The 14,883-nt window shown below is 34.5% G+C and overlaps 1 protein-coding gene across 1 annotated transcript; it reads right to left on the bottom strand.

Moving 5' to 3' along the window:
- Positions 1-327: 327 nt before the first annotated feature.
- Positions 328-3,678, bottom strand: LOC107812059 (uncharacterized). The gene is made up of 2 exons (XM_016637090.2): positions 3,382-3,678; positions 328-982 (listed from the first exon to the last, which is right to left on the bottom strand). Exons 1-2 carry the CDS (start codon positions 3,556-3,558, stop codon positions 506-508), a joined length of 654 nt encoding a protein of 217 aa, XP_016492576.1. The 5' UTR covers positions 3,559-3,678; the 3' UTR covers positions 328-505.
- Positions 3,679-14,883: the final 11,205 nt, after the last annotated feature.

The following is a 14,883-nucleotide window of genomic DNA, read 5'->3' as shown; positions in this document are numbered from 1 at the left end:
AGTTTAGAATTCTTCTCAATTTTTTTTCATTATGATTTTCTCCTCAAGGACAGTTGCTTCGTCGATTCATCTCCTCATTCATTATATCTCTGACACTCTTATTTATAGCTTAATCGAAACATAGGCTCTAAGTCTGAATCGAAAGACAACTAGACAACTAACTACATAATTAATGTAGGTATTATTTGAAGCAACTTCAAGTATCACACACATATTCCGTTTTTCCTGTTCTGTTTGAACTCAAAGAAATGGAGGTCTCTAATTAGATTCTATTTAATCAACAGCATAAAGAGATATCAGTAATGAGTATTGATCAAACTAGAATAATAAGGAAAATAAATTTGTATAGAATGGAAAAACGATGAAGTATTTGAATATGAAGGTGAAAATACAACGTTACCAATTTCATCAAATGAGAATGATATTCAACAGTAAAAATAAAATAAATCATGCTCAAGAGAACTTGTTAAAAATAACATCAGTACCCATGACTTGTGAATTTGGTTCACTTATCCCACCAAAACTTGCCTTTCTTTGTAGCTGGTTTCTCTTCTGTTTTTTTAATCCCCACAGAAGAAGCTTCAGATTTTGGATACTCGGGAGCTGATTTCTCTTCTATTTTCTTCTCTTCAGATTTTGGAGCTTCAGTGGCTGACTTTTCATCTGCAGGAATATTCTCTGTTTCTGGTTGTACTTCCTCTACTGTCTTTTCTGCAGGAGCTTCTTTCTCTTCATCTGCTTTATTCTCTGCAGGAGATGGAATACTCTCCAATGATGGTTTTACTACTTCCTCCACATCCGGATTTTCTGATTTTACTTCCTCTATTTTCTTCTCATCAATAGAAGCAGCATCAGCTTTCGCAGTTTCATCGACAACCTTCTCAACTAATTCTAATTCTTTCTTGGCCTCCGCTGGTACTTCACAAGCCTTTTGCACTGACGTCTCTTCTTTCTCTTCTGCCGATCCCTTCCCCTCTTCATTCTGGAGCATTAATAGGGTCAGATGTATCACAAACGGTGCATTAAATTATATAATATATTGTTCATATTTACCCTCCGTTATTTTATCGGGCCATATCTATCCTTACCGTTATCCAAACTTTTCCTTCACCTAACGGAAAACAACCAAATTAAAAAGACTTATTCTTTTTAAAAACCCATTAATAACCCGTTAAACCCCTTTTATTTACTGCACTTCTTTCTTATAGATTAGTCATCTCCTTCCTAGTCACTTGTTAAACTCAATAAGTGAAAGACATAAAAATACCGACAACCATATTTTCAATTATATATTGAGTCTCAATTCTTTTAATATCCTTGTTGTATGTTATTATATTCTACCTTTTTTAATTTCCTTTTTTTCTTCTAGCTTCTCTTCTTTTTTTTTTCACTATGTCGAATTGTACCGAGTATTCACCATGATTTTCTTTCTAGTATGACTTGAATGTTTATAGAATCTTATTAGGTTTGCAATTATGAAGTCTTAAGGTAGCTACCGAGGTATTTCTTCCTCCAACAGTGAGCCTTTGTTGATGAGTATTCACGCACCATAATTTTCTTATTCTTCTTTAAGCATTTGGGGAACGAGTAATTATCGCTAAATCACGCCTTAAGAACCAAAGTTAGATTCTAAGCTATGGGATTGGATACTCATAATTCTTAGTAGCAACTGAACTTATAGTGAACAAAAATTAGAAAATAATTAGAGGAGATTCAATTTAATATCAAGCTACATTCTAAAGAATTCATCAAGAATTAAAGAAAGTACACCAACAAGTTGGAAAGTAACTTAACAACCTAAGTACACTAACTTCATGTATTAACAAACACAACTATTGTTGAAGTATATATTAGTTGTTACCAACATACAAGCCAACTGACAAGTATGCATTACATTAGACAAAGGGATATCATATTATAAACACAACAAAATACAACCAAAAGTGATAACATGATATCCTAATTCCACCACGAACAACTAAGAACCAAAAGTATAAGTTCTTACTAATCCTACTGCCACCATAATTCTCGGTCTCTCTCTAAATGAATAAAATATGTTAAAATATCTCATAAATCTAGGTTCCATATTGTTATATGATAGGCTTAATGGGTTATGAGTTAATGAATTTTTTCAAAATGATTATTTTATCAATATGGTGGATTTACGTTGGATGGAGGGTGTTTTAATTTGTTAATGGCGAGGGTATATATGCCCCGATAGTATAATGAAGGGTGGATGTGAACAATATACCAAAGTATAGAGGTATATGTGACCCTTTTTCCTAAATTGTATTACATCCATTCTATTTTATATGTCACTTTTTCTACTTCTTAATTGGTCTGTTTAAACAATAACCACAACTTATCATGTTATAAAACCTTTTCAGATTATACACTTATCATATATCCTTAATGACATGATCTTATAATTATATAAATATCACATCATATTTAAGACCAGAAGGTCGAAAAATACTTTAGGTATGTTTGAAAGTACTGTTTCATTTTTTTATTTAACTTCATTACGGCCATTGCTAACAAGAACTAACAGAGCCTTTCTTGTCAAGGGTTATGGTAAGTCATAGCCAAAACAAGGTAGTATCCATCACCTTTATCATGATCAGATCTCTTCATATTTAGATCAAACAAAAGTAGTCTTAGGCATGAAAGTTTCACGTCTTCCATGTGGCATAAAGGAGCTCCACAACCGAAATTTTATAGACCCCTTAGAAAATTATTGGAAAAAATAAGAACCAATAGAAAGTCTTTAGATAACTTTTTCAACATTTCATGTAAGATCATATTTCTATTCTATAAGAATATTGAAGTTATGTTTAAATGATATTTTTTCTCTACTTACAAGTTTACGTTTCAAATGATGTTTTGTTTAACAAAAATTAAGTAATACCGAAGTATTAAATAAACAAAGTAAATCAATTCATAAAAACTTCCCTAACTAAATATGTGAAAGGTCAATGATCATCAATAATCACGGTGATATGAATTGCACCGCAGGACATAAGTGAATTAACAAAAAAATTAGACGTGGAAAATATGAATCAAAAGAGGAAGAAAGAAAGTTATCACTAATACTTTTTATTTTATATCAGAATCTTTCCATTTTGCTTTGTTAAAAAATGATTATTTTTTTGTAATTAAAAACTCCGGTACTTTAAATTTCTTATCTAGTATAACATATCATATTTGAACCAAAAGTTCTAATTGTTTGTTTCATATGTATGTATTCTTAAACACCTCTATATAAATAAAATATAGAGAGTATACATTTTTCGTATTAAAGCAAGAACATAGGCACAAAAATAAACGAAGAGAAATAAAGAGAAACATATATAGATTGGGCATTGAAATATGAATACATACATTGAACAGGTTATTGAGAGATCGACATTTGTCGGCATCATGATCCGCAATGACACCCTCCTCCTTCTTCACCTCTTCTTCAGCCGCAACCGTAGCATCCTTGGCAGGGACATTCTCTGGTACGACTTCTGGGGCGTCACCATTCAACACATTAGGCTTGCTAGCACAGGCGCCCATTCTTTCCCTCTCTCCCTCTCTAAAGATGTTTTTTTATTTTATTTTTTTGCTCTGAGAGAGATCTGAACCCAGAGAAGAGAGAGAAAGAGGAGAGGATGGTCAGATAGGGAGAGATCAGAGACTGAGAGAGTTTTTATAGGGCAGGAAGCCAATGCATGCATTCATTCATGTCCCATTTCGCAGTTCTACGATGCAGAGGAAATTTCTCTCAGCCTATGTTTTTCTTTTACTAAGCTTGTTTCCAATCTTGATTATTTTATTTCTATTAAAAAGTCATCTAATAATGTCATAAATGAGAATTATGTATTAGTGAAAAACAAACTCGCCACGTGAATTTATATCATAATGACATGTGTCATGGGAGTTATTACGACAAAGAAGAATGACGCATTCACAAGATGTAAACAACACCCTCGGGTTGTTCGCGTGTCTATTAGCTTCGGGGTTAAACATAAGCGAATAACCACTGATGATTAAAGTCATTAATAGCTATAAATATGAAAAGGATCAGTCAATCATGGATTACACGCGATTTGATATTATTATCTCAACCGTTACAAATCAATCATGTATGGAAAATTAATGCAATAAATGACAGATAACATGCATGAGCTCAACAAGGCAAATGGTTACAAATGATAGTACTATTTAAATCTCTCTTTCATATTTTTTATCCCCGTCGAAATTCTACAAAGTCATATTATCAATTATAGAATTCTCCTACTGTTCTTTATTATTGGAAGATTATTTCTTTCCTACTGGAAAAAAGATTCAATTATCAATAAAATTTCCTTTATTCTCTCAATTTATTTCTTTATTATTATTTGTCCATTTCTTGTTTCAATTATACTTGAAAAAGTGAAATAAATCGGTTGTTAGAAATCCGATTTATTTTATTTTATTGCTTTGACTACAAAAAATTATTTTTTGGGCTAAATAGTTTGGTTCCTTACCGAGACTCTAACAATCGTTCAACTTTCTATTTATATTTTCTCCATGTCAGTAAATTATATTTGGAACCGACCAAATTACTCAGCAGGGGAATGGACAAGGGGGATCTCCTCCAAGAAATTTAGTTACATATTCTTCACAACGTTCATGTGATAACTCACCAGTAAAATCTGCCAGTCGCAGTATTGTGTAGCGAAATGAAGAACCATCCGATTTGTAGGATGAGTTGAAGCAATTCATTGCTCAGCAAATTGGAGAGGTGTTGCGAGCTAGAATGGTAATGCACCAAGCAGTTCCAGTGCCACCCCCAGTTAACACAACCATAAAAAATCCCAATTTAGGACATGAATATTTAGGAAGTTGGGAAATTCCAAACAGCTCTAGAGCAGGAGGTTAAGGTACGCCAAGTAATCCTGATTTATAAAATTTAGTTTTAACCTTGCAGAAATAGCTCAAGAAACAAAATAAATAGATAGAACAAATACCGAGTGTATCACTAGTTATTAAAGATGTGGATATGGAAAACTGTTGACAACAATCATGGAAACCTAGCGCAACACCATTGCCCATACCAAAAAAATGCAAGATGCCAAATATTTCCAAATACGATGGAACCCTGATCCGTGAGACCATGTGACCTTATTTTCGTAGGAGTCAAAGGCAGTGATTTGACTAAGCAAAAAATATAGTTGGTGCTGGTGGAAATATTTGGTGAAACTCTTACAAAAGAGGCATTAACATGATATTCTCTTTTACTTAAGAATTCAATTGAATCTTTTACTAAGCTTGAAGATTCATTTATTAAAGCATATTCAGGAGCCCAATAAGTAAAGAAAAGAATGGAGGACATCATTAAAATACAACAATGAAGCACATAATTACTCAAAGAAATTGTGGACCACTTCTAGTGAGAAAGAATATTGCTACCTCTTGCACCTGATAATCGGACAGTAATAGCTTTGCAAGAAACTTGAATGAAAGAAGTTCAGAATCTATGAGAAGGTTGAATGAAAGTTTACAAGAATTCTCACCAACCACTTGAAATGATGTCTACAATAGGTAAAACACGAAACTTCGCATAGAGGACGAGACAGTGGCTCAACCAAAGGTGGAAGATGGGTTCGGGACAAGAAGATCAAAGTCATAGCAACAAAATGCGAAACAATAGGTATGAGCCCTATATCGAATGATGCGAAGAGAGATCACAAACTAGAACAAGCATAATTTGACCAAAGGTCAAGGTGAGAGAGATAAGTCTTTCTTCACGGGCTGGAAAAGAGCGGGAAATAACAAGATATAACGACCAGAGTCCCAGACTAAAACTAGCATATTACCATTTTAATGTAAGTACTTCTGAATTAGTAGCAATATTAATAAGTATGAGAGATAAGGTACGATGGCCAAGAGAAATGAGGTTAGACCCAAGTAAAATAAGTCAAGAGTTTTGGTGTGATTATGTTGATTATGGGCATAAAACGGCGTATTGTAAGCTTTTACAAGGAGAAGTTGATTACTTATTGAAGAACGGTTACCTTACTCATATTATCATGACCCAAAATTCAACTTGTGATGATGGCACCTAACCCAACCCGCTGGGTAACCCAAGTATTAGTCAACACAACTCAAATGTAAATAATAAAAGTAAATGAGTAAAATAACTAAATTTCTATACAATTTCCCAAGGATTGGTAGTACAAGTCATGAGTTTCTAAGAATTAGAATTTACAAAGCTGGCATGAAATAAATACATCATCTGTTCAAAGTATATATAAATAGATTTGTAAATCTAAAGCTACCAAGGAGAAGTGACAGCTATAATCGGAATGGGGGTACATCTTCAATGCCAGCTCCCTCCAAAAATAGCAACATCAGTTCCAAAATTTGCATGTAAGGTATAGAAGTGTAGTATGAGTATAACCGACCCTATTTACTCAATAAAGTAACAAACCTAACCTCAGGTTGAAAGTAGTGACGAGCTTGGAAGAGGGTCAAAGTCCAACACTAATATCCAAAATAACTCATGATGATATAAAGAGACAATAAAGGTAAATAACTCAAGAAATATATTCTCAGCTCGTTCATAGTTACGGGATAGTAGGCATGCTTTCCAAGTAAAACAATCAATTCCAAATCTTACCACTGAAAAACAACTGAACACGAGTTTATCAAAGAACTGTATTCCAAATTCACAATACCAGATAAGAATATTTCGTTTACCAATTAGCATGAGGAAAGTTGTCATCACCCCAAATTCCCACCTTAGGATATCGTAATGGCACCTAGTCTCTAAGACTAGGTAAGCCTAACATTCAAAAGAATATGAAAGAAATAAAGACTAAAAACATGATATAACCTGATAACTCTCATAAAAATTTCAATACTGAATCACAACTACAATACTCCCAAAACTCGATGAAAACTAAGTCATAAGCTCTACAGAAAGTACTAAAAATACATCACTGTCTGAATAGAGGGTAAACAGTAATTAGAGAATGTCGGAAGGTGACCCCGAGGCTTGCGAGCGTTGAGAAGGTATACCTTGAAGTTTTCAGAAATAGCTGAATGATCAGTAGAGCCTGACTCCAGCAAATGTAGCTGGATCTGCACAAAAATGTGCAGAAATATAGTATGAGTACACCACAACGGTACCCAGTAAGTATCAAGCTTAACTTCGATAGAGTAGTGACGAGACCAGGTCAAGACACCTACTAGGACTAGATAAACTGAACAGAGTATAATAAAGACCAATAACGAAGAATGAGAAAATGAATGATAACAAAGAAGTATAATAATGTAGGCTAATAACAGAATTTAAGGCAAGAAACACAACGAGAAGTAAACACATAATGAGAACAACAAGTAATCAAATACGGACAAATACAAGTAAGACAATGAAGGCAACAACAAAGTAGTACTATTCATCCAACAAGCCTCTTTAATCATGGAATATACAACAAAAATCACAACCGAGGTATCACACCGCATATTCATATTTCTTAATTTCAATCACAGTCTTTCTTTGTATCACTACGTGAGCCTTGCATTTATTTTTTTAAAACATTTTCTCCGAAATAGATACACGTGTTTTAGCCCCCTTATCTCACCACGTGGCTTCAAGTAATTCCCTTACTAGCAATATGCGTATCAATATCACAATACAATAATCAACTCGCACCACATGTACCCATATGCCACAACACTTGCCAAAATCAACAATGCCAATGTTACCACAACGATAGCCCATGGCTCAATCACAATGTGTACAAGAATCTCTATAATAATAAAATAAATGAGGAAATACTCAACAAGGAAATATATCTCAACAATTAACAACTTCAATCTCAATATGATAATGGCTTCCACAACTTCAACATCAATAACCCAACAAGAAGATATTCCACGAAATAACAACTTCAAGTAAGTGTAATTTAACAATAACGGAGTAAAAAGACAATAAAAGAGGTAGTAACTTCTACTAAAGCATATAAGAGAAATTACAACAATAAAGGATCGAACAAATAATAACAACGTCAATTAGAGCATATGAGAGGAAATTTAACAGTGAAAGATGTAATATGCTATAACAAGTCTAATTAAATACATGGAAGAAGTCTAAAAGTCTAAACCGGTCAAAATACCACATATAACCCGCATACACAATCGTCACCTCGTGTAAACGTCTTTTACTTAGTATAGTTAATAAAAACAACCCAAATCCTAAGGGGTAGTTCCCCCACACAAAGTTAGGCAAGATACTTACCTCAACTAGGCCAAATCAACCCTCAAAAATAGCTTTTTCCCAAAAATTTGCCTCAACACGACTCAAATCTAAGCAAAAATGACATAATATCATCAAACAATGCAAGGGAAACCAATTACAATTGATAAAGCTTTGATCTTTACATAGTTTCCTAAAAGTCAACAAAAGTATGCCCCCGAGCCTGCCTGGTCAAAAAATGGTTCCAAGGGTAGATTCCGATTATCCACAACCCCACGAGTCCATATATGTGTTTGGTTTTTAAATCCGAGTCCAAATCGACTCTCAAAACTCAAATCTTCATTTTTCAAAACTTTGACAAAAATCAACAATTTTCCTCTTTGATTCTCATAAATTTAATGTTAAATCTAAGATATAATCATGAAATATAGTTGAAATTAATTAGAATCACTTACCCAATATTTATAAATGAAAATCCCCTCTCTAAATCACCTCCTACCGAGTCTAGGTGTTCTAAAATATGAGAAATGAGACTTAATCCCGACTTTCCAGCCTTTATGTTTAGCTGCAGATGTCGCAATTGTGACAATGGGTTTGTAAATGTGACCCTCGCAATTGCAAAGAAAATCTCGCAAATGCGATATGGGGTTCAACATTTCAAATCGTGTTCCCATTGCATTGGATGCGTGACCAAATCCAGACACCGGTCCACATGGAATACATTGAGCCATGAGGTTCATAATCAACAACTGTATGCATATCAATAACAAACACGCGAAGCGCATGACCATAACCATGAAGAAACAGATATCACTATATATGACAAACAGAAGATCATAATCAAGGCGCAGCCAACCATGCAACACCCCACGAGCCACTTGAATTGAATTTGCCCAACTCAACCAAGTCACGCAAGCCGTCAATGTCATGCCCCAAACCTGAAGAGGCGTGGTCGGCACCCGGTGCCATCTCGGTCCAAGCGTACCACTCTGAAATTGTGAACTCTGGAGGGGTAAACCTCAACTTAGGCCATATTCTAAATCGTATGAAAATAACATCTCTCTCATCTGTGGGGTAAACATATCCAAAAGCTGATATATATAACTGTGACAGTCGACGAAGACGCCATGAACATCTACTGATATAAAAAATATACAAGACTCGTTTACAAGCTTCTAGAGATAACTGAACTATACTATGGTCGAGACAGGGCCTCGACCTACTCATCAAACCTGTATATATAAAATGGACTCCAAGGTCTAGACCTGGTAACTTCGAGGAAGTGGAGCTTATTAACTAAGCTAATATTTGACTCTGTCTGCTGGGAGGGTCTGTCCAACTGTCAATCAAGACCTGCAAGCATGAAATGCAATGTCCCCGGCAAAAGGGACGTTAATACGAAATAATGTACCGAGTATGTAAGGCAACAGAATAACTGAAAGCTGAAACTGAACTAATAATATAATAACTGAAAGTAACTGGAGTAAAAGATAATCTGAAGATATGCTTACCTGCTGCTACTGACTCAACTCTCTCAATATAGTAAGTAAAATAGTTGTCCGACCTTATAAGGCTCGGTATGTAACTGCTCTGCCGTAGTAGGCTCACTCATAGGCGCTCGGCCATACTAGGCTCTGTATCTCGGTCATTATGGGCTCGCTCATAGGCGCTCGGCCATAATAGGCTTGGTATATAACTTACCATCTAATCAGAGGTTGCTCAATAGGGGCCTACCGACCGATTATAGCTCGATGGTGGTGAAAATACTATAGTATTGTATATATGTAGACTTTCTGCTCTCTTGACTGAAAAAAGACAAAACTAAACTAAATATGAAGTCCTGATAAGGGACAATGTTATAACTTATGAGACTAGGACAATGTACATAAATTCAGGAATATAAACTTCTGTTTATGTCTTGTTATCAAACACATGTAGTTACTAGATCATGCCAAAATGAAAGAAAGGTTTAGCCTTAACATACCTTAACCTCATTGAGTCCTTAATAGCTTCCAAACAACTCTTGAAACAACTCAACTCAGTCTACTATAGCATAATGAGATTCAAAATCAGCGCTGAGTAATGGCTATGTCCGTAATTTAAGCTAGTAGCTCGTTTATGTAAATTTGAGCAGCATTTCCCCTGTAACAAGGGCCTCCTCCAATACCATATATCAACAACAACCACCAGAGCAATACAATAAAAACAACATCAATAATAGGGTACAAAATATTTCATTAACAAGTCATCAACCTATCACGACGAGCGGCAAGCTCGGATTGAATCCGTTTAGCACCCTTTAACCCAATTATCATTCATTCTTGAAATTAGTAATATATTCAATATAATAATCAATAGCTTTTATAGGATTTTCAACCTTGTACTCAATTTTAAAGTTATCCAAAATAGCCCAACGCAAGATAATATCACTATCGACAACTTCCAAGTGCTTTATAGCCATTTTCTTTTCTAGTTACAGATTTTCTCAACAAGATTGACATGTAAACCAACATAATCATACTAAAAATATCATAGCCAACTTACTTTCCATAATTTTCAGCCACTTAAAGTTCATAAGAGCAACTTTCAAATCAATCCATCAAGAATAACAACATCTCAAGCTAATCCAAGTATAACCTTATAGTTTATCATCCTAACAACTTAACCAACATAAAAGCAAGCTTAACCACAATTGGTAGGCTATTATACTCACCTTAGACATTATCAAAAACTTGAAATTTTGGCAAAACACAGCCCACAATTATCCTCAATAACCGTAATACTATAGGTGTTGTATTCTCTTCTTGAATTAACTTTTGGTGTTCAAGTTGGACTATAAACACTTGTAGTTCACCTTGAAAATAATATGTATGAAGGAGGGACTGATTATTATCTTAATCATCAATAACCACACGAGACCTGAGGTTACTTCACTTTGAAGAACCCTCCAAAACAGCCACAAGATGAAGAACTACGATATAGCAAGCACCACGGGATTTCTAGACTCAAACCGAATAGAATTTCTCTTAAGTTGTTAATTGTTCATTCTTTCAAAAGAGTGTCTGAATCATACTTACACACTTTGGATTACTTTCAAACTTTATATACACGTTCAATTCAACTATATAGACCTATCCAAAGTCTCGAAACACCAATTGGAGTTCAATAATATCAAAGTCAACTCTTGATCAGACTTATGAACTTTTTAGTTCTTCAAATTGCCAACTTTCGACAAATAGTGTCGAATTCTTCTAGGAACCTCTGAAACCAAATTCAAACATACGTACAAGTCCAAAATCATCATACAAACCTATTGGAATAATCAAAACCTGATTGCGAGTCCATTTATCCAAAAGTCAAACCTTGCTTAACACTTCCAACTTAAAGCTTCTAAAACGAGAATCATTCTTCCGAATCAATCTTGAACCGCTCAAAAATCAAAACCAACCATACACGCAAGTCATAACACATAATATGAAGCTACTCAAAGTCTCAAACCACCGAATGGAATGCTAAATCTCAAAACAACCGATCGGGTCATTACATTGGTATATTATATCGTACCGACATCCCTTTGGTCGGGGATGCTGCATTCATGATGCAGGTTCAAGTAGGCAGTTTGAAGGACCCCCAAATAAGTAATTTCAATTCCAGTTGTTGATTGGTGGACTCCATATCATCCGGAGTGCAGTCGAGCCTAGAGGTCCTTATGTTTTGATTTTTTATATAGACTTATGGGCAAATCGGGGCCATGTACCGACTATGTTGTTATGTCTGTCAGATGTTCTTAGAGACTTTTGTAGACATATGTGTACATGTGGTTAGTTACCGTATGCTAGATAGATGTCTGTATTGGTTGAGGCCTTGCAGAGCCGTATATATATATATATATATATATATATATATATATATATATATATATATATATATATATATATATGTGTGTGTGTGTGTGTGTGTGTGTGTGTGTGTGTGTTTGGGATTTTGTGTTGCAGATGTTGCAAATGTGATGTAGTTTACTAGTTTTACGAAATGGGTTGCTCACGTTGTTAAGACATTAAGTGTCTGTCCACCTCACCTAGGTTGGAGTGTGACATACAAAAAATGAGTCTATATTTGGACATATACAATATGAATGTATAGTATAATTACTAGTTGCCATGAGTAAATCTTTAAAATAAATAATTTTAATTGAATAAATAACAAACATTGTATTAAAACGTTAGGTTGTTACAAAGAAGAAGAGGAAATTTAAAAGAAAATATTGCAGATCTTGGATTTCTTTTGCATTTTCTAGTGTTGTATTTATTGATTTATTTATTTTTATATTTGTGTAGACTTCGTCAAGTGTTCAACAACAACAACAATATACTCATTATTATCCCACACTGTGGGGTCTGAGGAGGGTAGTATGTACGCAGACCTTACCCCAACCTTGTGAGGATAGAGAGGCTGTTTCCAATAGATCCTCGGCTTAGGAAAGCATAAGCACCACATTAATGAAAATATAGCTAAGAAGGGACAATACCAAAAACTCATATAAAATCAGAGTAAAAATAATAAGATAGTAAGGTGATCAACAATGAAAGAAAATAACGGTTAGTCATAAAAACCTACTACAAACGGTTCGTCAAGTGTTCAAATTGATGAGAAATTAGGCAGAAGGCTATGAGTAAAATTGCAAAAATGCTAATGATAGGCTATAATTACGTATTTTAGTCGCTTATTACACTCTAATTTACTGCATTTTAATTGAGTTTGAGCTTTAATCGCTAGTGTTTTGCACTAAATGTGTGTTTTATGCCTTGTAGGAGTGATTCTTATCTATGTAGATGTTATGGAATGAATTCAAGCTATTCTCGAGTTTTGAAGTTTGAGTAAAAGCCAAGGATTAAGTTGGGATCATGTTCGAGGATCAATGGATGATAGTGCATTTTAAGAATGAAACGAAGAATCGAGCAGGCATACTAAGCATTGTCCAGTAAAATGCGCATAACTTTTCGCTCAAAAATCCGTTTGGGCTCCATAATATATCATTAGAAAGTTATTTAAAAGGGCTACAACTTTCATGTTTTACATTGTTCCAAATTTCCACAGATGTGCCGCATGGGGCGCCACAGCTGTGTAAATTGTTGTTGCCCTCAAATTGCATACTCTCTGAAGTTCCCCACAAGCATATCATGTGACGTGTTGCCCCATGCGGCATGCCTGTGAAAATTTTATAGAGCTAGAGTCCTATTTCGCGGGGGAGAAGGTGTTTTCGTCTGGGTCCGATCCTACTTGGTATAAATACATGAAAAAACGTTATTGTTGTAACTTTTAACAAACTTTTGACCTAGGAAGAGCACAGAGCCGCCGTGGAGGCCGGGTTTCATCTTTCATTCACCAAAATTAGTAATTGTTATATTTCTTTGTATGATTTGTTGTTTTGCTGTCATGTCTATGTGGAGCTAAACTTCACGTTCTAGGGTTGTGGTTCTTTCATGACTATTGTTATTCGAATATTAATTGTGATTTCTTAGTTTATCATATTGGTTTACTTATTCAATCTTGCACTTAATTATTTGATTGCTTGATCACCAATTGAATACTATCTACGAATATAAAGTTGAACTCGAAAGTGGGAATTCTAGATTGCATATAGGATTGAGTAGAGCATGTTCTTGAACCTGAGCATCGGGGAATGGATTTGCGGCTAGGATAGTCATATACCTAATTGCCTTGCTTGGTTGATTTACATGAATTATAAATGTTTTCTTGTTAGTTCTAATTCCATAGACATATAGGCATTACGGTATCTTGAATAGGTGAGTAAGAACTCGACAGAAGCTTATGAGCAATATTAATCTTGTTAACCAATAAACTAGATAAATTAGTTAGTCAATTCAATTGAAGAATTCAATAGGAATGTTTGATAGCCCATAACCCTTGGTCGTTTCATCACATTGATAATATAAAAATATGTCATTCTTCTATTTAAAGTTCATTAGTTATTTTCTTTTTAGTTTAATTATTTTAGTATCACTACTTTTGGGTTTAATCCTTGTTTAGATAATTAAGATAGTCTAATTTAGTCAATAGTTAATCACAAGTTCTCGTGGGTTCGACATCGGACTTTAGTCACTTTATTACTTGACGACCGCATATACTTGCGTGTGCGTTTGGCTGCAACAAATTTTTGACGTCGTTGCCAGGGATTTAGAAATTAGCTATTTTTCTATATTAGACATTTATTTTTTATCTATCCATGTTTTTTTGTTTTAGTTTAGTTAGTATTTTTTATTTATTTTAACGTGGCATCTTGGAATGACAATTATTCGAATAATGGTTATTCTTATTTTGATGGTCCTTGTCCATATTGTGGAGGACCCCATGTCACGACCTAAAATCCCACCATAGGTGTCGTGATGACATTTAATCTCTAAGATTAAGTAAGCCGATCATAATAACAATTTAAGCCATTTTTATTTTTTTAAATAGATAATCAAAACCAACATCGGAAATAAAGATACAACCTCCCAAGACTGGTAGTACTAAGTCATGAACTCTAACTGAATGCATGAAATGATCTAAAGGAAATTAAATATACAATACTGCTCGAATAATAATTGACAATATGATAAAAGGGAAAGACTCCAAGGGACTGCGACGACCAA

The sequence above is a fragment of the Nicotiana tabacum genome, chromosome 20 (genome assembly GCF_000715075.1).
Source record: "Nicotiana tabacum cultivar K326 chromosome 20, ASM71507v2, whole genome shotgun sequence".
Taxonomy (NCBI): Eukaryota; Viridiplantae; Streptophyta; class Magnoliopsida; order Solanales; family Solanaceae; genus Nicotiana; species Nicotiana tabacum.
This window is presented reverse-complemented; position numbering and strand designations above follow the sequence as displayed.